General features: G+C 41.6%; 2 protein-coding genes across 3 annotated transcripts in view; both read right to left on the minus strand.

The window, feature by feature from the left end:
- The window catches only part of sptb (spectrin, beta, erythrocytic), a 40,721-nt gene extending 16,079 nt beyond the window's left edge, over positions 1–24,642 (minus strand). Inside the window, exons 1-16 of one of the 2 annotated variants that reach the window (XM_086094067.1) lie at positions 24,415–24,642; positions 20,337–20,606; positions 12,665–12,816; positions 11,444–11,617; positions 10,582–10,679; positions 10,412–10,492; positions 9,276–9,692; positions 8,812–8,929; positions 7,321–7,479; positions 6,670–6,972; positions 6,453–6,603; positions 5,096–5,385; positions 3,762–4,342; positions 2,797–2,934; positions 890–1,649; positions 603–805 (exon numbers count right to left, since the gene is read on the minus strand). In XM_086094067.1, coding sequence (XP_085950193.1) covers positions 603–805; positions 890–1,649; positions 2,797–2,934; positions 3,762–4,342; positions 5,096–5,385; positions 6,453–6,603; positions 6,670–6,972; positions 7,321–7,479; positions 8,812–8,929; positions 9,276–9,692; positions 10,412–10,492; positions 10,582–10,679; positions 11,444–11,617; positions 12,665–12,816; positions 20,337–20,484 — 3,773 coding nt within the window. In that variant the 5' untranslated portion in view covers positions 20,485–20,606; positions 24,415–24,642. Of the gene's footprint in view, positions 1–602; positions 806–889; positions 1,650–2,796; positions 2,935–3,761; positions 4,343–5,095; positions 5,386–6,452; positions 6,604–6,669; positions 6,973–7,320; positions 7,480–8,811; positions 8,930–9,275; positions 9,693–10,411; positions 10,493–10,581; positions 10,680–11,443; positions 11,618–12,664; positions 12,817–17,666; positions 18,208–20,336; positions 20,607–24,414 lie in introns of those variants that run through there. The other variant, XM_086094066.1, reaches the window with a different exon arrangement.
- A 1,634-nt stretch (positions 24,643–26,276) lies between these two features.
- The window catches only part of stard9 (StAR-related lipid transfer (START) domain containing 9), a 32,089-nt gene continuing 31,687 nt past the window's right edge, over positions 26,277–26,678 (minus strand). Inside the window, exon 32 of the mRNA XM_086095554.1 lies at positions 26,277–26,648. Within this exon, the coding sequence (XP_085951680.1) occupies positions 26,547–26,648 (102 nt within the window). The 3' untranslated portion in view covers positions 26,277–26,546. The remainder of the gene's footprint in view (positions 26,649–26,678) is intronic.

Here is a 26,678-nt window from a genome sequence, read left to right on the forward strand (position 1 = left end):
ATTGGTTCAATTTGCACTCTATATTGTAAATGGATGGACGGGCTGCTCCTTCTAAATTGTGGGCCGGTCCCTCAGAGTAAAATGGAGAAAAATAATAATTGAATTGAACCACATTGGCCCCAAAGGACACCGGGCATCTGCCCTGTATGCCAGATGGCCAGTCCAGCCCTGAGTGGTAGCCTAGCAAAAAAATGAAAAAATGAAAAAATTAAAAAAATAAAAAAAATGAAAAAATGAAAAAAAAAATGAAAAAATGAAAAAATTTAAAAAATGAAAAAATTTAAAAAATTTAAAAATGAAAAAAAAATGAAAAAATGAAAAAATGGAAAAAATTAAAAAAAATTAAAAAATTAAAAAAATTTAAAAATTTAAAAAATTAAAAAAATGAAAAAAAATGAAAAAATGAAAAAAAATGACAAAATGACAAAAATGAAAAAATTAAAAAATTAAAAAAATGAAAAAATTAAAAAAAGAAAACATGGAAAAAAAGAAAAAAAAGACCAACACCCCCAATCCCACCCCGAGGATTGGAATCTTAGTTGGCTGACTGAAATCAATTTGATGGCCAATCCAGTCGGTGCGTGTTCCGAGAAACGGCATACCTGTCATTGATGGAATCCATTTTGTCCTGCACTTTTGCCGCATACAAGTTGCCGCCGTCCGCCAGCTGTCTGCCCACCTGCAGAGCGCCGTCAATCTTGTCCTCGTTGGCCTCCATGGTACTCAAAAAGCCCTCGTGTTTCTTCAGGGCCTGCTCCGCCCCGTCCAGCGTGTCGGGCTTGTCGACGTGGGCCAGCGTGTACTCCTGCCGTCGACAAAATGGAAAAATGCCACGTCTGGATTTGTATCACAATGTTGCGCAAGACACAACCTCTGGATTTGCCCTCACCTGGTTGTTGAGGATGCTCTCGACCGCCTTGGCGTCCCTTAGAAACTGCTGAAAGCCCAAGCACTGGTCCAGGAAGTTCTTGCGTCGGTCCCACATCTTCTGGAGCTCGTACCAGCCTCGGTCCAGATCGCCGAGCGTCCGCTCCAGTTCCCGGTACTGGGGGTCGTCCTCCTGGTCGCGCGTGACCTGCGCGCCGGTATCCCTGATGCCGCAAAACTCCTCGCCGTGGTTGTCGATGTCGTCGCGCACGGCGTCGTGGAGGCTCAGCTGCTCCTCGGCCTCGGGCAGCGAGGCGGGCATCTCCTCGGACGCCACGGCCTTCTGAGCCCTGAAGAGCCACGACTGGAAGTCGTCCAGGTCCTGCAGGAACGTCTGCAGCTTGCTGACTTCGCCCAACGACTCCTCGCGGTCCTTCAGGGTATTTTTCAGCTCGTCCCAGGCGGCGTCCAGCTGGGCCTGGCGGACCAAGATGTCCGGCGCGTTCTCCCGGTTCTCCATCGCCATCCGCTCGGCGTCCGCCATCAGGATGTCCAGCTTGGAGTCGATGGCGGCCAGGTCGCGCTCCATGCCGTACAGCTTCCTCTGGATGGCCATGACGGCGGCCAGGTCGTTGCCCAGCTCTTGCGTGGACTCGATGATGCGCGTCTTCTCACGGATCCACGCCGCAGTCTCGTCGCACTCCAGCCCGTAGTTGTTCAGGCTTACCGCGCAGTCCACCTTCTTCTTCTTGTCCTCCACCATGGCCTTAAAGGCGTCCCACCTGAAAACAATGGAATCTTCTGTGTCATCTACAGACCACTAAGATTTTGTTTTCAGCGTTCCGTTACGAAATACTTGACCGTCATGCGGTTTTGTACACAAGTTCGACTTCAAGGCGATGCAACCGGATTTCATTTCAGGGTTTTACAAACCAAGCTGGGCGGGAACCTCTTCCACGTCTAACCGTTCAAAAACATACTTGACGAATACATAAATAAACAATCGTCAGTTCTTTACAAGCTTTTTTTTTTTAAAGGGACTCATTGAGCCATTTTCAGCAGTAAAAAGTTAACATTTTGACCAGAATTAATTTGATAACCGCATTATTTCTTATGAACAATTCATACCTTTGCTGTCCACTGAAGATGACATCACACCTGTGCTGAGGAAGTAGGTAACGACTAATCATGGCTCAGTTTGCTGACCAAACACAGAAAACAGGTGAGCCATGATTGGTCGTTACCTACTTCCTCAGCATAGGCGATGTCATCTTCAGTTGACAACAAGTGGAAAATTTCGTTTTAAAATTATTTGCTTCTAAAAATGTATGAATATGTTCTATTTTAAATGTTTTAAGAGTCCCAAAGACGCTTGTATGTTTTTTTTTATGCTAGGGCAAAAAGAAGGCTTTGATGCCGCCTCTGAATTTAAGAGAACTGTTGAAGCAATGGTAGTTATTACAAAAACGACCAGCAGATAACAGCAGAGTATAAGAGATCAACGAGGGCCATGTTGCAAAAAAGCTGATTTCCCCACTGTTTTATACAGATTTGTGAATAATGATGAAACTTAGCTATATTCTAATGCTAATTGCTGCGGAAACTGAAACAGATAGAAACATTATTTTTCCCGATGAAAGACGAGACTCGAATAAGAACACAATATTTTGTGGGCCTAGCAAAATCGGTCAAAATCCAGTAAACCAGCAGGGAGCGAAGGGGGTTGCTTCAGTGAAAATGGCTGCGAGTGAATGAGTTAAAGCTATTAATAGTACACAAAAAAATAATGTAGTTATCCAATTCAATCTGGATAAAATACTAACTTTTTACTGCTTTAACTGTAAGCAGACGGCATACGTCTAAATTTGGATCCAAGTTACATTGACTTTCCAATTTGATTTGACCTGGATCTGAAGAAACCCAAATCACCTTCTATTCAGTCTCATCTGGCACTCCTTGACCTCTTTCGTGCGAGGGTGTCGGCTGTCCTCCAGCTGTTTCACCGCCTTGTTGACGTCATCCACTCTCGACTGAACGTTGGCCATATCCTGAGCCAGAATGCTCAACCTGGAGACGACAAAAAAAATGACCAAAGGCACAGCTAAATATGGATTCGTCCGACCGCTCTCAGTGGGCCTCAAATTGCGACTTCTGTATATACGCTGGATTTATTATTTAATATAATATTTATAATATAATAATAATAAAAACTCTCAATTCTCGCAAAATCTAATTTTTTCTTCTGGAAAATCAAGACTACATTGTTGAAAAAATACAATCGAAGGTACGTTTTCAATGCTATATTTAGTTGTATTTATTTCATGTTATTTTGCGGACTCCCAAGTGAAAGAATAACTGCAACCTCATTTTTATTTTTATTTATTTATGATCCGGCACTTTTGAAATCAGAAAATACTATTTTAAAAAGTAGTCCATTGGTGGCGCCAAGTAAAACAATTTGAAGTGAGTTGAGAGAAAAATGGTGTTTTGTACCATCTGACGGCATCTCGGAACCACGGGACATAAACCTGAAGTGAGTTGAGATGTTTCGTCTGGACAAAAGTAACCCTTTGGCACCAGACCAAACTATTTCAGGTGAGTTGAGAGGTTTCATTTGGACAAAAGTAGTTTAATGGCATTTTGGCGCCAAGGAATCAAGTCCAAGTAAGTTGAGGCGTTTTGTTTAGACAAAAGTAGCACTTTGGTGCCATTTGACGGCATCTTGGCACCGAGGAAAAAACCTGAAGTGCGTTGAGAGATTTCATTTGGACAAAAGTAGTTCTTAGGCGGGATCGAATGGCATTTTGGCGCCAAGGAAACAACTTGGAGTGAGTTGAAGGGCTTCATTTGAACAAAAGTAGTCAAAAGGTGTGTCGCAAATAACGACTGCGTACCTATTCTGGACCACTTCCAAGTCCTCCAGCTTGTCGGGCACCTCCAAGTCCACGAGCCACGTCTCCTTCTGGCCCATCCAGAGCTCACAGGCATCCGTCTCGCTGAAGATGGTGTACAGCGCCATGGCGTCGTCCAGCTTCTTCTGCCGGACGTCCGCCAGCGTCATCAGCTCCATGAAGAGGTCCTTGATTTCTTTGAGGCGCCACTGGATGTCGGGCGTGTTCAGCAGCTCCTCGGGCAAGGCGTTGGCCTGCTTGGCCAGCGCGTCCACGGTGGCCGCCGTCTTGGCGGCCTCGTCGCGCAGGTCGCCGTGGCGACGCAGCAGCCGGCGGGTGGTGTACTCGTCGTGGCCCGCGTCGTCGCTGCTCATCTGCCGCTTGGCGTCCGCCAGCCAGGCCGTCAGTTCGTCGGCGTCGCCTTGGAACTGGAAGAACCGCCGCGTGTCCTGGAGGTTCTGCTTGCGGAAGGCCGCCAGTTCCTCCAGCTGCCGCCACTGGCTCTCCACGTTGTCCGCGCGCTCTCGGATCATCGGCGAGGCCAAGTGCTCGTCCTGGATCATCTCGCCGCCCTCGGCCACAATCTGCCGCAGGTTTGATCCCAAACAAGTCGATTTTTGTAAGCTATTGTAACATTTAACATTTCTTGACAATAATATGTTATATGTGACCTCAATAGTCTAAACATGACGTTCTGTTACATTTGTGGAGTATGAGTTATGAATCAAAATCCAGCCGCTTTTATCTATCTCAGGGGGCGGCCATTTTGCTACTTGCTGTCGACTGAAGATGACGTCGCACACGATCAATCACAGCTCACCGGTTTTCTGAAGCTGAGCTCACAGCTCATTTGCAGAAAACAGGTGAGCTATGATTGGTCGTTGCCTGAGCCCTGCGCAACTGTGATGTCATCATCAGTCGACAGCAAGTAGCAAAATGGCCGCCCCCTGAGATGGGTAAAAGTGCCAATTTGTCACTTGCTGTCGACTGATGATGACATCACAGTTGCGCAGGGCTCAGGCAACGACCAATCACAGCTCACCAGTTTTGAGAAACTGAGCTGTGATTGGTTGTTACCTGAGCAACTGTGATGTCATCATCAGTCGACAGCAAGTAGCAAAATGGCCGCCTTCTGAGTATTTAGACTGCTTCATAGAACATAATATTGTCAGAATTTTTGTTATTTTTTCCTTTTGGACAATCATAGAGACAATTCACAACAATCACTTTTCACATACAATTATACCCGAAAAGAAAAAAGGGCTGACGGGATGAAACCGAAGCTTATTAATTCCCGTTGACTTACGTACGTGGGGTAAAAAAAGAAGCTGTAGTACCTGCCGCAGGTTGGCTCGGCGAGCGGCTAGCTCGTCCTCGAATGCGCTGTGCTTGCTCTGGAGAAGCAGAACGCTGGTCAGGTCCTTGCCGTAGTCCAGCGAGGAGAAGATGTTCTCCTTCTCCTTGATCCAACTCTCCAGCTCCGCCGCCTCCCTCAAGAAGCTCCAGAAGCGCCGGGACTGCGCCAGCTGGGCCCGGCGCTGGGCGGCCAGGCTGCGCAGCTCCTGGTAGCAGAGCTCCAGGTGCTCCACCCGATTTTGGATCACTTGCGGATCGCACGGCTTGTAACCTGGGAGATGAGGACGAGGCGGCGGAATTGGCGTTGGGTTCGAGTCGCTCGCTTTCAATATGTTGACACGTCACAGGACGCGAAGCTCATCTTTTACGCCGCCATTATTTTGTGACATCAAGACTAAATTCCTTTACGCAATGTCGGGCCAGCGCCCTGCAGCAAATATTGTAAAAATTTAAGTCATTGACAACACAAAAAAAAGTGGTGTCCAGACTGTGGCCTGGGGGCCATTTGAGGCCCAAAGTCCAATTTTAGTGGCCTGCAACATCAACGAAACACGACATTAGACATGGCCACTACCACTACTTTTTTGTAGAGCTTAGATATGATAATATTTTTTGAAAAATCTGTAACTAAAACAGTAAAATAATTTCTCTTCATAACAGTGAAAAAATGTGAATTCCGTTTCACAAGAAAAAAAATGGCTTGCTCCACTTTCTGTTCCGTGTCAGTGTGTGAACATATGACATTAATCATCCTCAAGTAACTGCTTTGAAATATAATCAGCTTTTTATTGATTGCTCGTTTAGGTTCTGAATTTGGAAATCTGCTCAGTGCAGAGGCGGATCTATTCTGGTGCGATACAGGGCTGTGGGTCACCCCCCCCCCCCCCAAAAAAAAACAATACAGTATATGCCTCATCACTTTGAACAAAAAGCTGTAATATATGTATTTAATAACTTTAATATATAAGCAATATTTATAGCTATAGGAAAAAGTTTCAACATTACTACCCTTGAAAATACATTTTTACAAATTTGATTTGTATTAAATGTCCCTTAAGTGTGCGTGTATACGTACACGCAGCTCTTAGCTCCTCCCAAACAAATTTAACTCACTTAAAGTACTACTTTCTTATTAAGGCAGGGCTTTGGCACCATCTTGTGGTTAGTTTTTCAACGAATAATGGAGGATAAGGTTAACAAAAAAAAAGTTTTTGTTTTAAGGTGTCAGTTTGCTTCACATTAGGTACGGTAAGGGAACTTAAAGCTAAACATAGAATTCCTTTTTTTTGCATAAAGAGGACAACATGGGGCAGACATGAACATTAAAGTCAGACTTACTTTCTCCGTTGGCGAACTTGAGAGCGGCAGCACCTGCGTTGTGGACTCGGTCTGCTTGCAGGGCGATGTCGTTCTCCAGCAAAGCGTGTTTCTGCAACAGGTCTTCCACTTCCAGCAAATGTTTCCCGATGTCGGGAGACAGCAGACGAACCTGATCAAGAAGACGTCAACAAACCCGTCCCATCGTTTTCAACGCTAACGCGCTGTTTTTTTTTACCTTCATGTCATCCATCCAGTTGATGATGTAGAGCATCTCCTGGAAGATCTTCTGCAGCGTCAGGTTTTTGTCCAGACGGCCCCGCCGGGCCTTGAGCAGCTCCTGCAGGTAGTCCCACAGGCGCAGGACGTTGTCCTTGCGGGCGTCCACCCGCTTGGCGTCGTGGTAGCGCTCGGCCTCCAGCTCGGCCGAGATGTCCACCAGCCCCTGGACGCGCTCCTCGTAGGCGGCGATGTCCGTCTCGATGGCGTCGTGCTTCTTCTTCGCCGCCTCCACCGCCGGCAGGTCGTAGCCAAAGTTGTCCTGGGAAGACCGTGATGTTTTTTCAATGAGCGATTCTCAAATGGCGGTGTGCCAAAAGCCAAAGAAAAAGCAAAACGCTGTTTGGACATTTTACCCCAAAATTTGCAATCGTACATTTCTTTAAGATTAAAAAAAAAAAAAAAAAAAAGATTTAAGTGGAGGATCGGTCTCCATACTAAAACCCCATAGAGCATGCTTTTTTCCCTTTTTTTTTAAAGGTAAACAATTCGAACCCATTATAATCCATTTCTTCATTTTAAGTGTCAGTCCAGTCATTTCTTCCCTGAACCCCCAAATTTTGCAAACCCTAAAACGCTCCATGCTGCCTTTTGAAGCCCTCCGGCTTACCTGCGCGACCAATCGCTGGTTCTCCAGAAGCCACGTCTCCCTCATGGCCGCTTTGCGGTCAAATCGTCTCGCCGTCTGCTCCAGCTTCTCCTGGCGAATCAGCTCGTCCCTCAGGACGCGCTCGCGCTCATGCTCGGCGCGCTCCAGCCGCTCCCAGGCCTGCGGATCGCAAGAAACGACTTGACGCTCGCGGCGGTGGCGAGCGACGGGATTTGCATAGCGGGGTGAATGACGTCGCGACGTCGCAGATGTAACAGCCAATCAAAAATGCAACATTATATACTATTCATCAATGAAAGGCTAATCATGTGACTGAGAGACACAAAAGAATACATGGAATGTCTAAAAGCTGGTTTTGACAGTAGCTGTTGATCTTCTGAGAAATTAACATCAAGAAAAACATGGCTGACAATAGCTAGCTATCAGCTCTTAAATGAAACTTGTATGATCTAGTTTTGCTGTCATCATTGTATTTGTCCAAACAAATGTCATCAACTTTTACTGACAAACGAGCCATTTTGTTAGTGTTTAGTCTAATGTACTGAGGGCCCAAAAGCTAATTGCAGCATCCAAAATATTCGGCATGCAATACATTTTGAGATTCATTTTCTTCGACCTGTTGTCTTACATTTTTGGATTTTGTTGTTGTTGTTATTTTTTTTTTATAAATTTTTAGACTATTCTGTCAAATTTCGGACTTTTTTTTTGAACATATGGTCATTTTCTGCCTCTCACTCTCTTTTTGGGACATTTTCTGGCAAATTTTTAAAATATTTTTTTCTGTCTTTTTTTACTATCAATTTGCTGACATTTTTTGCCATCTTGTGGACATTTTATAGTAATTTTAAAAGGATTTCTTCTTTTGTTTTTAGACATTTTATGGTTACTTTTTGAAGGTTTTCTGTTCTGCCTTTTCTATTCAATTCTGACATCTTTGGCACTTTTGTGGTCATTTTATGGTCATTTTCTGCTTTTCCTCTTCCGTTTTGGACAATTTTGGGTAAAACTTTTTTATGTAGCTTTCATCTCTTTTTCTGACAATTTTTTTTTACTTTGACAGTGTTTAATATTGTATTATTATTATTTTATTTAATCCTTTATTCATTTAAATAATATTTTATGTAAAAAAAATAAAATAAAAATAAAAACATATAATATAAATTTCTACCATTTTTTTTTAGGGAGCCACAGTAGAGGGATTAAAGAGCCAAAGGTTGCAGACCCCCTGCACCAGAAATTAACAAGGAACTAAAGAAACAAGGGTGGTGTCACCATTTTTACAACTGCATAACTAATTTATTTAACTGTTTTACATTATTAAGTACTTCTGGTTAAAAAGCGAAGTGTAGAGAGTCTCTGTCACCAAAATACATGAGTGAAAACACTTAATAGTGCTTATCGTAGTCAGCAACCTCTCAATCATCCACACTCTCGCCATCTTTCTCCAAAATGTCTTGGCCTTAGTCGCGTTGCGGTGCTTTGACGTCTCACCCTGTTGATATCGGCGACCAGCGCTCCCTCTTTGGGCGTGTACACCCGTTGGTTGTTGGCCCTCATGCGACTATGGATGGTAAAAAGCAGCACTTCCAGGTTGCCTTTCTCCTGGAACCTGTTGGGGACGACGTCGGAATTATAACGACTGACATGCCAGCCGGTCATTGATTGTATGTTGATACTAAAGAGAAACCAAATTGAACAACACGCCCACACTGTCAGTTGAGAAGGAAGATTTATAAATTTCCCCGTTGCAATTATTTCTCTGTGTAACAAATGATGCAATCGGACCAAGAGAGCTGAAGAGAAACATGAGAATAATACAGCACAAATTGACTAAGATCTTGAAATCCTGAAAAAATACCAATAATCAACTCTCAACAAACAGGTTGGGAGGAAGAAAAAGACAAGCCTGTAATTGTGTAGCCGGCCCCTAGGGGGAGCCAATTGGCACGACTCACTTGGGCGGCTTCTCCACCGTCCTGTAAGTGTTGAAGGCCTGCAGCTGCTGCTGGACGCCCGACAGCGAGTTGGCCAGCTTGCGGTTGTTGAGCACCAGGATGGTCTGCTCGATCCAGGCCAGCAGCTCCGACGCCAGCGTCTCGTACCTGTTCACCATCTTGTCCGTGGCGATGGCGTGGTCCAGCACTTTGCCCACTCGCTTGCCCTCCACCGCCAGCTGCTTCATCTTGGAGAAGTAGTGGTAGAAGGCCACCACGTAGGTGATGATGGACTTCTCGTCCGGGTTCTCCGTGAACACGTCCTCCGGGTCCAGCAGCTTGGCGACGCCCAGCTGCTTCTCGGCCACGTTGAAGGCGCTCTGGAGGTTGTGCGTCGGGTTGGAACGCTTCAGCTGGCTGAAGTCCACCAGATCTGGTCTGGAAGGCAGCGACAGACAACAATATGGGTTAATTAGTCGATGGATGGATTCCAAAATGACATAACATGAATAAATGATCGATAAAATATTAGACAATGCTACTGCGACTGCTACATCGTAATGATGATGTCTGAATAAATATATTTGTATATGATGTAAATCATACTACATTGTTAGGTTATATCATATTAAAAATATAAGCGCAAGAAATTTGTAATAGTAACAACAACAATAACAATTCTATTATTACTACTACTAATAATACAAATAATAATAATAAATCATTTTTGGATAGAAAGAGGAAGGAAGGATGGACGGAAAGAAGACATAAAACAAGTACGGAAAAAGAAGGGAAGAAGAAAATTAAAGGAGAGATAACGAAGACAGAAAAAAGGAGGAATGGAGGAATGAAGGACAGAACAGAGGAAAGAAATAGGGAATGAAGGAACAAATGAAGGAAAAAGATAAGAAAAGAAAAAGAAGGAAAGAATGAATAAAGGAAGAAAAAAGAAGGAAGCAATGAAGGAAAGATGGAAGAAAGAGAAAGAAAAGACTGAAAGCAAGAAAAAATAATGAAAGAAAAGGAAAGAACGAGAGAAAAAAGGAAATAACCGAAAGAAAGAAAAAACGAGAAAGAAAACAAGAAAGAGAAAGAGAGGGAGAGAGAAAGAAGGAAAGGAAAGAAAGAAAAAAAGAAAGAAATGCAGCTTGTCTTACCGGTGTTTGTGAATGAGCGCGTTGAAGGCCATGCCGTCTTTCCAACTGGTGGTGAAGTTTGTTATGTTTACACTTGAATAACTGCAACAAACAAACAAAAAACATTTCTTTCTACTTGACTGAGAAGACGGGAAAAGAAACGCGAATGCTAAGCTAAGCTAACGACTGACCCCGCCGTCTTCATCTGGCACCACAGAAGAAGAGCGTCCTTGGCCGAGCGCGTCTCCTTCTGGTCGGCCTGGCCCGTCTCCACGATGATGTCTTGGATCTGATCGGGATGACGATCAATAGGTCACGTCAAAAAAAAGAAAAGAAATCAACAAATAAAACACAAATAAAACACAAAACAACGCACAAATATCATGTATGGGGAAAAAAATACATTCAAGTGTGAGCATTTTTTAATTTCCCCAGCGTGCACGGCTGTAATTGGAGCAGTCACGTGACCAATAAATCCTTCATGGTGGCTAAATTTAGCTCTCAGAAACTAAAGAGTCAAAAGCTGACTTTTCATCTTTTCACCAAGAACTGAATAATGGAGTGGGCCATATTGTTTGAACTAAAAATAACCGTGTCGCTGTCAAATTAAAAATAAATATCTCTTCCGAGAAGGTAAAAGACGCGTTCTGATGTTTGCCTCGCGTTTGCTAACGGCAGCGAGTAACAGCAGCGATATTCAGAAGAATTCAAACGTGGTCTTTTTTTCATGCCAAATCCACCACAATTTGTTGATCAAATCCCTTTAATTGCTCCAAAATGGCTGCTTCAAACCAAAATGGCCAAAAACCTGTTTTTTTTTTGCGTTCGTCCTGTCGTGAGAGACATGTCCACTCAATTTCATGTCGATCGGTGAAACTCATTTTCACATTCACAGAATCCTCAACATGATCATCAAACACCAACACCATGCGCCATTTTATACGGCAAATGGGCCTATTGATGCCATCCAGAGCTCCAGTGAAAGACCCACAACAATCTGTTATCTGAGACTTCCTTTTCAGGGGGGCGCTACTGAGTGAGTTGTGTTCTGACCTGGAAGCGGAGGATGATAGTCCAGATGAGGCCGAGGATGAGGCGATGGTTGCCGTCGACGATGTCGTGGGAGCCCATATTCTCCAAGTGGACGCGCTGCTCCTTGAGGAACTGCAGTGCCTTGTCCACATTCTCCAAACAGTGGATGCGCATCCTGCCTTTGGTGGGCTTGGGCTAAGGGATGGCGGGAAGGGAGGTGGGGGGGGGGGGGGGGGGGGGGGGGTTGGGGGATAATCATAATCCAATTGTGTGAAAAAGCCAAAAAGCCAAGAATAACATTAAAAATTGCAAATGCATTCAAATTACTTTGTTATGGGCAAAAAGCCATTTTAAGAGAATTGTGTTGTTGTTAAAAAACAAAAACAAAAAAACAATTATATATATATATATATATATAAGTGAAAAAGGCAAAAACTTAACATACATAATCCTGTACAAATATTTTTTCAATGTTGAACAATGTTGAAATATTACAAGAAAAATGGCAACAAATGAAGCCATGCTAGCTATGAAGAAAAAAAATTGACCGTTACGTTAGAGAGAAAAAAAATTGGGGACATTTTGAACATAATTGTATGGCATAAGGTTACAAGAAAATGTTGTAAAATTATGTTAATTTTTTTCCAAGACAATAAAAAAAAAAATCCTTAAAAAGTTAAAATATAAGTTTTTTTTCATAGATTTATGAAAAAATATAATTCGGAAAGAAAAATGTCAAAATTGTATGACAGTTACAATTGTATCTGAAAAAAAAAACATTTAGAATAAAGTTGCAACAAATTGGGGGGGGGGATATGAACCAAAATAAATAAATAAATAAATAAATCATGAAACTCTATTTGTTTTAGATTAAAAAAAGAAAATAAAAAGAAAAAAAAGAAAATAGAAAAGTTTTTTCAAATATAAAGTTTTGAGAAAAATCTAAAAAGAAGAAGAAAAAAACGTAAATAAATAAATAAATAAATAAAAATAAAAATAAAAATAATAGTAATAATAACAATAATAATAATAAAATTAAGAGGATATGAGAAAAAGAAAAATCAAAATTTTACATTGTAAGTGTACAAGAATAAAGTAGCGATTGAAGTCTGTTCCAGAGAAAGAATTGTGTCAATCTTGAGAGAGAACAACGATGACAATTGCTCTCAAATGATTGCGATTGCTGCTGCAATGTTGACATTCTCGCAAACGATGTTGATGCGTCAAACTCGCCGGTCTTACCAATCGTTCGCCGGACAAGACCTCCAGAAGTTTGATGAGCATGCGTCCGTCACGCAGGTCCAAGTAGAGGTCGGAGATCCGGCAGCTGACCCGAGACAGGATGGAGTTGACCCATTTGGTGAACGTCTTCTTCTGGACTGCCTCACGCTCGTCTGAATACACACACAAAAAACGACAATTGTCAGAATAGTAGGAAATAAAAGGTATTTTAGAATAAGGTTGGAATTCTATGAGAGGAAAAAAATCATAAAATAAAAAAGTTGCCATATTATGGGAAATGTGTCATTTGATGAAGGACAAAGTCAAAATATTGTGACAATAAGAAAAATCATAGCATGAAAATAAAGTAATGTGAAATAAGTTGTAAGTCCTACTTTTGAGATAATAAAGTCAAAATAGTTTTATTTAAATGGGAAAAAAGTTATAATTGAATAAGAATACAACAGGGTGTGTTATTTATTTATTTTTTACTGAAATTGTGAAAATATGCATTGTGAAAAAATACAGTTTCCTGCAATGAAGTTATAAACGTTCTGGAAAAAGTCCAAATATGATTGTAAAGCAATTTTTTTTAAGAATGACATCACAATGTTGCTTTGCTTTGTCTACTTAAGTAACTTAAAAAAAAAACATGAAAACACATTTTTGAATTTTTTTTATTTTTCCAAAGAATAAATTTGTCTCTTCCATTTCAGGGAAAAAAAAAGTCATTTTAGAAGATTAGATTTTATAGAAAATGTTACTACATGAGTAAATGTATAAGAATGAAGTTACAATTTTAGTTTAAAAAATTTAGGACACATGAAAAAGGCCATATTATTACAATAAAAGAAGAAAAAATAAAGTCTGTATATTTTGGAAATAAAATGTTCATGAGGGTGTTTGGTAAAAACGAAACGAGTAAATGCGCAATTTGGTAAAAGAGCATCCCAATTCTATTAAGAGTCCAAATTTTTATTTTAAAAAATAAATAAATAAATGTTTATATTGATGTTTGCGTGCGTGTCGGAAAGCAAGCTGCAGACGAGCCCTTAAATCAATCATGAGGATCCAATTTGGTGTATGATTCCATGACGTCGTCCTTCCATGATGTCTGCTGCGCTTGTTTAAAAGGCAAAGTCAGCCTGGTGGACGTGCGCGCCTGCTGCTAATGCGCGTTCCTTTGCAAACGTTAGCAAAATCAGCCGCCATTCGACGTGCATTTTACCAGCACGCCGTGCCTAACAGACAATCCAACGTTTGTTTGTTTGTTTTATTTACCACTTTATGCTCATGCAACGTACATTTGCGAAGACATGCAGTGGGTCTTCCGGCCGTTGTGACTTATTTGCATGTTTTAATCGGCGTGACAGTTTCACGGTCTACTTGTCATGCGTGCAGCAAGAAGGCATCATTTATTTAGCCGACTCTACTTATTGTGTCTTTGGTCGTGTGCGCCGTCGTCTCTTCAAGTCAAGTCGACGCATCTTGTTCTCTTGTCATTTAGTTTGCTTTTTTATTATTATTATTTATTTTTTTCTATCCCCACCATCTCAACAGACTTGGGCGTGGGAATTTTTTATGGCCGATGTTACAAGACTTGCGTGTGTACAACTGATAGCGCTTTTCTGTGGAAATCCTGCAGGGCACGGAAAAATGGATACAGCAACATGATGGCTTTATACCATTTTTTTTTTTAGAGACTAAAATTGTAATGTTACTGGGAATAAAGTTTTTTTTTGAAAACGTTGGACTATCCAAGACAGTTATGTTATGGCTTCATGAAAATATTCAAAAACAAAAAGTTTTAAAATTTGAAATGAAGTTGAAATTGCTCATGAGAACGCAAGTTTACATGTAAAAAGTTCAAAGATTAAAAAAAAAAGTCAAGAGTTTTGAGAATCAAGTCAGTGTTAAAAAATATATACTTTTTTACTAAAGTGGGAAAAAAAATTTTGCAAGAAAAAGTTTTAAAATGATTGAGGGGGGAAAAAAAGTTTCAATTTTACCTCCAGAAAGTCGTTATTTAACTCATTCACTCCCAGCCATTTGCACTGAAGCAACCCCCTTCGCTTCCGGCTGTTTTACTGGATTTTGACTGATTTTGCAAGGCCCAAAGAATATTGTGTTCTATTGCTATAAAAACATGAAACCTACAAAAAGAAAGATAAGAGTCTCTTCTATCTGTTTCCGTTTTGCAGCAATTAGCATTAGAATATAGCTAAGTGATATCATTATTCACAAATCTGTATAGAACTGTGGGTAAATAAGCTTTTTTTCAACATTGCCCTGGTTGATCTCATTTGCTCTGCTGCCACCTGCTGGCCGTTTTTGTAAAAACTACCATTTCCTTAACCGTGCTATGCAATTGAGAGGCTGCATCAAAGCCTTCTGCGTGCTTTAGCATAGAAAAAAAACGTATATATATGTCTTTGGGACACTTGAAACATTTAAAATAGAATGTATTTGTACATTTTTGGGAGCAAATGAGTTGAAGTTGTTAACGTTTGTTCAAGAAAAACGTTCATAATGTAGCATTTTGGGTGTGCTTTGTTGATCCGATTAAATTGTGGTTCTTAGCGCGTCATCCTGAAATTGTCGGTAAAATAAACATGGCGTGACGCTGCCTACAGTACGGGTTTAAAAGTAGGCAGCATATCATTGCATTATATTTCAAAACATTAAGAGAAGAAAAATATTTGTCTGGACTGAATCATCACCACCACCATCATCATCATCCAAGCTGACTCCTCCCCCTTCCTGTCATTTTTTTTCCTCTCGTCGTATCAGTACAAGACTGACTAAAGGGCGGTCTGTTTGACAAGCCGTTACTTAAGTCCTCTCTCGTGCACTCCAGCGAAAGGCCACACATGACTTATTCATGCTGATGGATTTTCCCTGTTCTCGGCTGTACTGGCTTGTACGTCGCCCCGGTACCGTGTTTTTTCCCCATACTCAGCACTTCTCGCTGGACTTCGGAACACCTTTAGTGCAAAAAAAACCCAACAACAAAAACCCAACTCACTACCTGGTCAGGTCACGCCAACATCCGTTGATTGCCTGGCATTAGCATTATGCTATCATTTTGTGTGGTTTGGGCCGGACCAGAGTCCAGCCTCCACCTCTTCCTCATTCCGCGGGAGCCACGCAGCATAATGTCTCCTCAAGATTGAAACGTCACAAATAAAAAAAACGTAAGCAGACAAATCAATTATTTGATTTGTTTCAATGCAGAAGGACCGCTAATCCGTTTTTTGGTATTGCATCCCTCAAAAGCTCTTATGCCTTTGAAATTGTTAAGTTTGAGGAAGATGACAAAACCACAGTCGTTAGCGTCGGTTAAATATTAAAAGCTTTTGACGAACACCGCTGACGGCAGCGACGGCTGTGTGTCGACCATCAACGACAATCGTGACGGCGTCGTGATTTTGCTGAAAATTCTAATTCGCGATCGAACATGATTGTAGAGAGATTTCGCTGATGTCGGTGTGCCATATGGCGACGCATTTCCCATAATATGCCCCGGCCGCCCTCTTTTCTCCAATGCCCTGCTGTCACAGGATCAAATAAAAATAAATAAAGCCGTAAGTGCCGGGAAAAAGAAAAGCCAAATAAGCTAAAACGCTAATTATGGTTTTGGAAGTGGGGAGAGAAAAAAAAACCCATCCCAAACCTTTTTAGAAGTTGCTGCTATGAATTATTGAAGCCAGTGAACAAGTGGGGCAAAGCCACAGTGCCCTTCGGATAAATAAATTACTACATAATACCAGAGGTGGCAAAAGTACGTCAGTACAAGTACAGATATTTGAGTAGAAATAATAATCTCGTAAACGTAGAACAACTAATCCTTTACTCTAAAAAATAAAAAAATTAAAAATGTACTTTAGTACGGTAAAGAAGTAAAAATACTTTGTTATGGTACTTACATAGGGTGATGAAGCACAAATATTTTGTTACTGTACTTTAAAGTAGACTTCCAGGTATCTATATTTGAATATTCATTTTTCTAACAACTTTTTATATTCACACCAAAAATGAAAACAAAGCGTTTAGTATTGAATTATTGAGTTTAAGTTAAGATTTTTTTGGCATGGCTCAAACCTAGCCCAAGTCAACTTTCTGGCATGAATCGTACAAGTATTGCGCGCCGTCACTCCGGACAAGATGGCTGCCGCTCCGCTCGCTATACTGCTAAGTTTGTCAACCCGCTAGCCAGCTAGATAATTAGCCCGCCATGTCAAGTGGACCAACACACAATACAAAGCCAAGTGTGACAGTGGCCGATGCCGGTCAAAGGGGCTAACATGCTAGCGGGCTAGCAGGCCAGCGGGCTAGCATTTTCTTGCTAGCCTGCGGAACCGGCATTTGCGTTGTCCAGTAACAACACTTAAGCCTCCCTGGATTGTCTGAAGTGCTTATTACAGACAGCGGAAAATGTTACTCAGCCTGTGATTTTGTAGTTTTGGCACAATTTTGGAGCCTCGTTTTTTTATGAATTTAAATTTGCCGCTTGTTAACAACTCTTCTCTTTTCACCAAAACAAAGTACAGTAATTCCTCTTCCATTGCAGGTTCTGGGTACACGGTCCTGCTCTTTCATGTTTTTGGGGGGACAGGTTGGAACTATTTTGGGTGTAATTCCACTGTAGACCACTAGATGAGGATTTTTTTTTTGTTTGGTGTCATTTTGAAAGCAGAAGAACAAAAAGTGGAAATATTTCACGAAAACCAAAAATATTTCAGCTCAGCCAAGCTTTTGATGATCAGAAGTCAAATCCTCTGTAATCCTGCTGTTTACGCCTACAGAAAGTAACATCTTTTCGGTTCATTTTATTACATTTGAAAACGGAAATTTGTTTACTGTAAACACGTAGAGGAATCGTACATATAGTTTACTCAATCTCCACGTAACTTAAGTGTACTCGCTACTCCCCTCACTGCCCTAATACATGCAAAGACGAGAGGCGGTCCCCCGTCGGGTGCGAGAGTGAGACCCAGGTGTCACCCCTGGGACCCCTCGGTACCTTGCAGCTGCCTGAAGCGACCATCCAGGATGGAGTTGAAGTAGATATTGGACGCACTGGAGCTGAGCCAGCGCGCCCGTTTCATGCTCCGGGCGGACAAGGAGGACGACGACGAGGACGAGGAGGGCGACGGGTGGACGGGGCGCTGACAGGAGGGGGCCGGCGAGGGGACGGGGGTGAGCCCCGGGAGGGTGAGCGGCACCTGCAGGAGAACGGTGCCGTTCCTCTCCGGGTGATGTTCCTGCTGCTTACCCCGGCCCCTGGGCGCCCGCCTGACGGCCCGGTGAGCGGGCGGGGTGCTCCGGCTGCGCACGGGGGCGTCGCCCTCCGCCGGCGGGCAGCGGCGGCCGCCGGCGTTCTTGCCATCTTGGATCTTGGAGGCGGCCTTCAGGCTGATCCTCACATCCCGGAGTCGGGGCTGACTGATGGGGGCCGCCCGCAGCAGGCACGGGCTGCTCATCTTGGCCCCGCCGCCCACCGATGAAACTCTGAAGTAGAGGAGCGGACGCCGCGTCTCGCCTGTCCTCCGGCTCCCGGCTCTCTGTCCTCCTTTCTTAGTGCCGACTCGTCCCTCCCTCCCTCCCTCCCTTCCTTCCTTCCTTCCTCCTCCTCCTCCTCCTCGCTGCCACTTGTGTGATGATGCCGCCGCTCTCAGGCAGCATCAGACCTCCTCCAGCCTACATTTTTCATTTGCATCTGCCTTGTTCTCCTTTCGTGATCAGTGAAGCCCCGCCCATTCCCGATGCATCATTCGCAAGTCAGTTTAATAATAAGCACCATTAAGTCTGATTGATCAAGACTTTTTGCTTATAACATTCTGACTTTATTTATATTTTTAAACAAGTTTTTTTTCTTCTTTTTTCTAAGAATATGACTATTTTTGGAAGTTAGGTCACAATCTTTTCACTGTTAAAATGACAACTTTTTGTCAAAACTTTTTGGTCCAAATAACATGACTTTATTCTTGTACCATTAAAAAAAAGAAAAAGGGTCTGTAATGTGATTATTTTTTTATTTTTTATAAGTTTACATCTTTTTTTTTTCTAGGACAATCCATTCCTGTTAATACAAGATATACGCCGATATGACTATTTGAGTACCGATAGCTTTAGTAGTTTTGATATGAAATGTCATTTATCACATTGCCAAAAAATTATGAGCCACAACCTTTCTTTAGGGCAGATGATGAATCGCCGATATATCAAAATGCTGCAGTATAGCGCCAACTACTGCCAAGGAGGACTTGTCAGAATTTGTTTTGCCGTATCCTTAAATATCGGTTGTCGGTATCGGCAGCCTCCTTGAGTATTCCATACCTTAAAGTACATCCAGTAATGGCCTGATATCTACCTAATATGACTTCTTTTTTTTTTAAACACACAAATTTATTGTATTGTATATTTATTAAATTCAGTGAAAAGTTTTTAAAAATATATATCAACACTTTGTTCAACCTGATAACGTATTTTTCAAAAGCCCAAATTTTGAACTGAATCTCCTTGGCCTTTTGTCAGTAGTAAAGTGAAAGTCGCCTGTCCTTTATCGTACCGGAAACGCGTCTATTTTTAAAAAGCCGGCTAGCGGTTGCGCAGGTGTTTAGTGGCAGTAGAAGCTTAAGGCGGAAAATTCCAAAGAGCTGTGAGCTGGCGAGCCTACAGCTGTGCACATCCGTCAAGATGGGAATCATTCCGGGAATGCGGATGGGTGGCAGAGGTGGGGGACTGAGTCAGGTGACTTAACTCCACTCAGACCGAAGTCGCCAATTTTAGGACTTGGGACATGCTTGGCTAACACGTGAGAAAGACTCAACGAGGAAGCAAATTGCAGCTAACTGGCTACACTCTTAAAACTGCTGGGTTAAAAGTAACCCAAATTGGCTAACCCAGCGTGCAGGGTCCATGACCCTGGGTAAAAAAAAAAAAACAAGACTAAACAATTTGGGTCAAGAATGGACTGGTCCACTACAATTTTTTGGGTGTTTTTTTCTCTCAAAAAGTTGGGTCAAATTGACCCAAGTTGTGGCTGTCCAAACATTAACCTTGGGTAAAAGTAACCCAATCTGCTCAAAATTAACTGCTACCCAGTGAGTGGGTTAGGGAAACAAACCAGCATTTTTTGGGGGAGTCAAATCTTAAATTGTGACTAAGCAAGATAAATGAATTTTTTTTCAAAAAGTTGGGTCAAATTGACCCAAGTAGTGGCTGTCCAAACCCTAACCTTGGGTAAAATTAACCCAATCTGCTCAAAAATCAGTGTTACCCAGTCGGTGGGTTAAGGAAACAATCCAGCATTTTTGGGGGGTCAAATCTTAAATTGTGACTAAGCAAGATAAATGAATTTTTTTTCAGACAGCTGGGTCAAATTGACCCAAAAGTGGCTCAGTCCATTTTTGACCCAACTGTTGTTGTTTTTTTTAAGAGTCAGATCAAGCAGACACAACAGAACTGTCTAAAAAGGCGACCATCTTCAACTCGCTCAAATCCAATTTTCAACCCAATTCTTCAGGATCCAAAAGTTAAGGTAAAAGTAACCCAATCTGTTCAAAATTCCCTGCTACCCAGTGAGTGGGTTCGAAAAACAATCCAGCATTTTTTGGGGGGAGTCAAATCTTAAATTGTGACGAAGCAAGATTTGGCTGATTTCCTTACGTAGCGCAGAAAGACGACCCACCTGCGAGGGCTTTAATCCGCGAGCGTTCGAAGAGTCGCGCCGAGCTGTTGTCGTTGTCGAGGTCCTCGTCGGGGAGCTCGAAGCGAGTGTTGATGCGACTGTATTGCTGCGTGATCTCCACATTGTCGAAGTCCGTGGTGGAAGTCATGACGGAGGTTTGAGGGGATGACGGCAGGGGGGGTGCGGGGGGCGGGCGGACGTCACGGCGTCCTCAGGTCCTCAAGTTAAAAAAAAATTAAAATTAAAATAAAAAGATAGCCTGGTGGTAGTCTGGGACAGAAGAAAAACACTTTGATTAGTATCTTTGAAGCCAAAGATGTGATGGGAATAAAAAAAAGAATTATGGACACAATATGTAGATATATCGTGTGCGCGCACAAAATACTTATTTGTGGCCTTGATTCAAGCGTAATCGGCAATTGATTTATTTTTGCCACAAAATACTGAATTGTGAACACAAAACACGAATGTGTGCATGAAACACTCTTTTGTGGCCACAAAATCAATGATTTATTTTTTTTTACCATCAAAATAAAAAAAACATTTTAAATTCAAACTTCGATGGCACTACTATACCTTGAAACCCTCATTCATTCAAAACTGGAACCCTCATTTCAAAAATTCAATGTTGCATGCGACTACGTGGCTTACGCAGGACGGCGCAGTCGTCGTTATAAATAGTTGAGTTGCTAGAAAATGGGCGTCGTCAATAGATGTCCGCTGCCAGCTCCATTTTGTCGTTTTGACCCCGCACCCCAGTGACAGCGTGTTCATTCTTAGCGCGGAATGGCGGTTTATCAGGCTACGGCATAGCTCCCTTATCACGTGTGTGCGTGCGTGTGTGTGTGTGCGCGCCATGGGGAGTGGTGGACTCACACACGCACACACAACGTGGTAACAAAGTGACATCGCTGTGAATGATGTTGTCCAACCATCATCAGCATGCAACAAGTTGCGACGCGCTTCTCAGAAATACACTAAACTCCCGCCCATTCGAAAATTGCCACGCAAAATTTCTTTAATTCGATACCACTTTATTTCCAAGACTGATACCAGTACAAGTATACACTTTGATACCGCTAGTTTTTTTGTTTGAGAAAATTTCATTTGATGATTCGCAGATGTGTCAAACTGCCGCAATGTCAGATTTCTTTTTTTACTCAATGTTTCGGGAAAAACGTATCGGTGGTTGGTATCAGTAGCCTCCACGAGTAGCCAAAGTTCCGGCTCATTATCGGCAGTGGCGAAAGCTAACCGCTGATTGGCTGCTCAAAATAAGTCACTAACGAAAGTCATTTGCGATAAATGTACGTATCTATGTATACCTGGGAGAAAAGTGCAAAAAATTATGATAGGAAAGTAGTAATTCATATTTTTACGGATTGCCAAGTGGTGTACATTTTTTTCCGATCAAATCACCTGAAGGCAAATTATTTTGAAGTTTAATGCTGTTAAGATTTGAAAAGATATTGGCGTATTTTGGAAGCATAGTTTTTGATTGATTGATTTTTTTTTTAATTTTGAGGAAGATGTTTGTTTTCTAACATTTGACGCAAACAAGTGGACCCGTTAATTATGAGGATAAAGACCTAGCCTGACCACAAATAGCAAAACTCCATACGTAAATGGATGCTACCCAGGAAAAACAATATTTTTCATTATTTGTCCAACTTAACTTAATGATTTCTAAAACATTACTTCCTGACTCAAAGATTGACATGCCTATCGTATTATTAATATCAATATTAAATTATTAATGTTAATATAATTTATTATATACAAAAATAATTAAAATTGTAGTTTTGAGGACTGTTTATTTTTTAATTTTGAAGGATTTTTTTCAAACTAATTAATAATCAATTTTTTAGGCCAATTTTTTATAATTTTTTTTTAGACTTTTAAGATAACACTTCCAACGGATGATGTTTCAATGACGCGTCCTTCAGGTTTCCCTCAGCTTACTGCTCGCTATCACACGTTCACAGAGGGACCTTATCAAGCACAGGGGTGGCGGGGGTCAGGGGGCGGGGCTTATCGGCTCCATACACACACATCCACATACACACGAGCATAAGTGGACCAACGGCCCTCAACTCCACTTTCAGGAGGATGAAGTTGCATTTTTTGACAAAAAAGTTGTAACATTAATAGAAAACAGTAAAAAAAAAAAAAAAAAAAAAGAAATAAAAGACAAACTCTTTTTTAAAATAAATTGTAACTATTTCTATTAGTTTAACATTTTTCCCCATTTTTTTCCTGAAAACCTAGATTTTTTTTATTGTATTAGAACAGATATAAAATGTGTGATTAATCGTGACTTAACTAGTGAGGTCATGCGATTAATTACAATAAAACAAAATTATCACCTGATGCTCCTAATTTTTAATAATCTTTTCTTTAAAAAAATATTATTCAAATTTTTTACAAATAATCACAATTATTTATAAAAAAAAAGAAAAGGAAAACATTCTTAAAAATTAAGTGCGTCAGGTGATTAATATTTGTTTGCGTAATTAATCGCATCACTAGTTAACTCACGATTAATCACAAATTTTATATCTGGTCTAAATGTACAAAATAAATTCTAGGTTTCATACTCTTGTTAACAAAAGTGGGGAAACAAATTAAACTAATACAAATAGTTAAAATGTCACAAAAAAAATTTGAACAGGAAGGTTATGTTAAACATTTTAGATTGTTTTTTTGTGTGTGAGCATTTCACCCCCCAATTTTTTTTTAAATAGAAAAATGGGAATAATTCAATCAGAATTATATTTTGTAAAAAAGAAAAGAAAAGAAAAGAAAAAAGTTGTATTTTCCTGAGAATATAACTCATTGTCCAATGTGTGACAAACCACCATGGAGTCATACCTCAAATTTCAGCCCCTGACGAGGCCTTTCAATATCTGCACCTATTTTTCAAATCTGCCTTCGTGTGATGCCGCAATGACCGCAAAACAACTTTTCATGAGCTCTCGCTGCGACTGAGCAGAGGGTGAAATAAGAGACGGGACTTGAAACCGACGACATGTGCGACTTGCTGCATTCTTCAGTTTGCATTCTGCAACTCCAACTGCAGCAACTGGACTGAGGAAGAGGAGGAGGAAGAGGAGGAGGAGGGTGGCAGGCAGTGGACAATCCAGACATAACAAACATTTAACCAGCATCATCTTCTACTCACTCTTGACTTTGAATGCAAGTTAATAAAGTGGGCAACCTCCAAAGGCCTTGCTTTAAGGAACAAGTCAACAAACTATTCATGAAGTGTGTTTACATTAGAAAGTCCTGGCTGGCCCACACGCGTGCCCTTTTAAGGGGAATTTTAAAGAGGAACTTTCTTGGCTCACTCCGCTTGAATTCGTGTGTTTTTGGATATTTGAAAGAACACTTTGTAACAATACAGACCTGTGTGGCTCATTTTCAGGAGGCAAAAAGTTCATTAGCTTAACAACACTTCTTAAATAGGCTTCATGATTCTCAAGAGCCGTCGGAGGCCAGGATGACACCAGAATTGACACTTTTGATTCACTTTCTGGGGGTCAAAATAGCTGCAAAGATGATACATTACACTCAAATTTGAGGGCCAAAGAGCAAACGTCATTCTTTAGCAAAAAGAGTTTTCCCTCCCCCCCAAAATAAAATTTTGACTCTGGATAAACAGGCAGTTTACGTTCGTTTGAAGTGTATTAACAGTTATTTGTACTCACATTTGACACCCTTTAGTCGACCAAAACGGCCCAGTTTGCACCTTTCCAACATGAACAAAAAGCCAAAAATGACTTTTGAGTGACGTCTACGCGAGGTCACTTTGTTGGACGAGGACTCGTTTTCCTTTTACGCGCAATGTCGCCGTGCGTAAAAAGTCACTCGTGCGTCCGCCTGCGGCCTAAATGACGCCAATTAAACGTCAAGACCGCTAATAGGGGATTTAAAACAATTCAAATCAGACAAGTATGGAGCTGAGACTGGGGGGGGGGGGGGGGAGGTTTGACGTCGCAACAGGTGCTTTTCACAGCCGGATGACAACCACGCAACGAAAGCCCGTGAATAAACATCACGATTTTAATGTCGCACTTACCTTTTTTAATGGAATTTGTCCAAGTGGCGTCTCTGGTCCCAGCCGGCGGTTACTTTACGGTCCCGTGGACGCATCGGGGTCCCACTCGGGGTTGCTCCTGCCTGGAGGCGACCAGGAAACGGGGGTAAAGAAAAAAAAGAGAAAGAAAATAGGGAGGGTTGGGGGGGACTGCGCTCCACGCTCATTCCCGAAGGCAGCCGGCCCACTGACCCGCCCTGTGGGGTTAAAAATAAACGAGTGGGCGCGTCCAGTGAGGGGTGAGGAGTGGGAGGGGGGGACGATACATTCCCCACGCGGGGCTGCAATAACAGAAGTGACTGCACGTCTTGGGCTGCATGTGTGTGTGGACTCCAATCAGCCCCAAACACCGCCCCCCACTCCCCATAAACCCACCCACCAAAAGTGCAACGGAAAGAATATTTGACAACACCTTTGCTGGGGCTTATTAGATACTATAACACCAGACACAATACAATTTTACAATTGTAATAATACATTATCTAACGCCTTTCAGAGCAAGGAATCGTTTTATGTTTTTATTTTTATTATGACATAATAGCACAACACATTAGGATTTAGTATTAAAAATCAGTATTAAAAAAACAGACAAATATAAAATATGTGATTATTTTAATCAAACATAACATCTTTGGTAATAGGAAAAAAAATACATAGTTTATGCATATTTCATATAAAAAACATTTACAATTCAAAACATAAATAAGCTTGAACACCACAAGTATAAAAACATAGCAATGCACATCAAAAATAAACAGCACCGAAAAGGCTGTCACTGCATTCCTTCATTCCTTCATTCCTGCCTTGATTTTTTTTATTTTGATGTCTTTGGTTTTTCCAATGAGAACTTGCATAAATTAGACGAGTACAAAAAAAATGCTTCGGGGGACTCTGAAGTCGCTGCTTTAAAATTACGTGAATAAAACAAACTGTACAGCATTTCGGAATCCACCCCCCCCCCCCCAACTATAAACTTAAAGCGTATAAACCCTCGCAACCCCCTTTTCACTTCAAATCTACAATAATCAAACTTTGATGTCATGCGCCACCTACATTGCATTCCTGCTTATGAGTTGGTCAAAACCCTGGAATTTTCCAAAATGGCTGACTTACTGTCTAATTTGAGGCTTTTATGACAATTTCCTGTTATGACGGACATGTCATCCCAATTTCATGTGAATCAATTGAACCGGTGCCAGGGACTAACTTTTTCTTTTTTTGGTGGTCATTTCCCGAGAATTTGCAAAATTATCATCTCATTTGTGCTGCACCCACATTAGGACAAAAAAGCTTGGAAATTTAGTATCGCCATCTGCCAGGGTGCTTGCTTTCAATTGGGGGATTATTTGGATGAAATTGCAATCGCCAGCGCTGTAATTTGGAATGTTCATGAGTGTGCGCTATGATAGACATGCACACCCAATAAGAGGTCAATTGGTAAAACTTCCCCCGCCATCTTTGCTACAAATACCATAAATACAAAAGTAAAGAGATGCAGTATCGGGTCAGTAGTCACAAATAATTACACAAAAATAAAGTCCACTTTTTTGGTTTGTGGGTGTGTCAAACAGGAGAAGGCAAATATTTGCGATACAGGTGGCACGTTCAGGAAGTGAAGCGCACAAATGCCAGCGAACTAAAGTTTCTGTTGTTTCCTCGGTCAGTGGTTTTTAAAAGTGTGCTACGCAGGTTCCCTTTTAGTGGTATGCAAAAAAACGGGATTTAATGTTCTGATTGAAAAAAAAAAAAAGGCTGTTTGAAGGTTCAGCTGTCGGCATCATAACCACACCCCCCCCCCCCCATGAATTTTCTCCCCATTGTAACAATGGAATTAGAAAGTGACAACAACATGATACTAAAAAATCCAGTATGTAAAAAGCTACTAAGATAAAAAAATCATCTTTGGTAATCGCGTTACGATTGTAAAAATGCAAAAAAAAAAAAACACAATTATATATATAAAAAAAAAAACTTCATAATAATATAAAAATAAAGCTGCTCGTAAAGAGTAAGAGTGCTCTCGTTGTGTAGGAAAAAAACCCTCAATTAAATAAAAAAAAAAAGGTGCAAAATGAAGCGTCGGAATGCCTCCGAGGTGAAGCGTCGATAGTCGATCATGTGTCGGCCGCGGCGGCGAGGTCGGCCATGACGGCCGCTTGCCTCCGGGCCACCGCGCTCAGCAGCCGCGGCGGGAAAGACGGCACGCCCAAGTCCACCTGGACCACAAGACCCCCGAAACGTCAAAC

This window comes from Leptonotus elevatus, chromosome 14, assembly GCF_054856555.1.
Source record: "Leptonotus elevatus isolate MCC_2025b chromosome 14, RoL_Lele_1.0, whole genome shotgun sequence".
Classification (NCBI taxonomy): domain Eukaryota; kingdom Metazoa; phylum Chordata; class Actinopteri; order Syngnathiformes; family Syngnathidae; genus Leptonotus; species Leptonotus elevatus.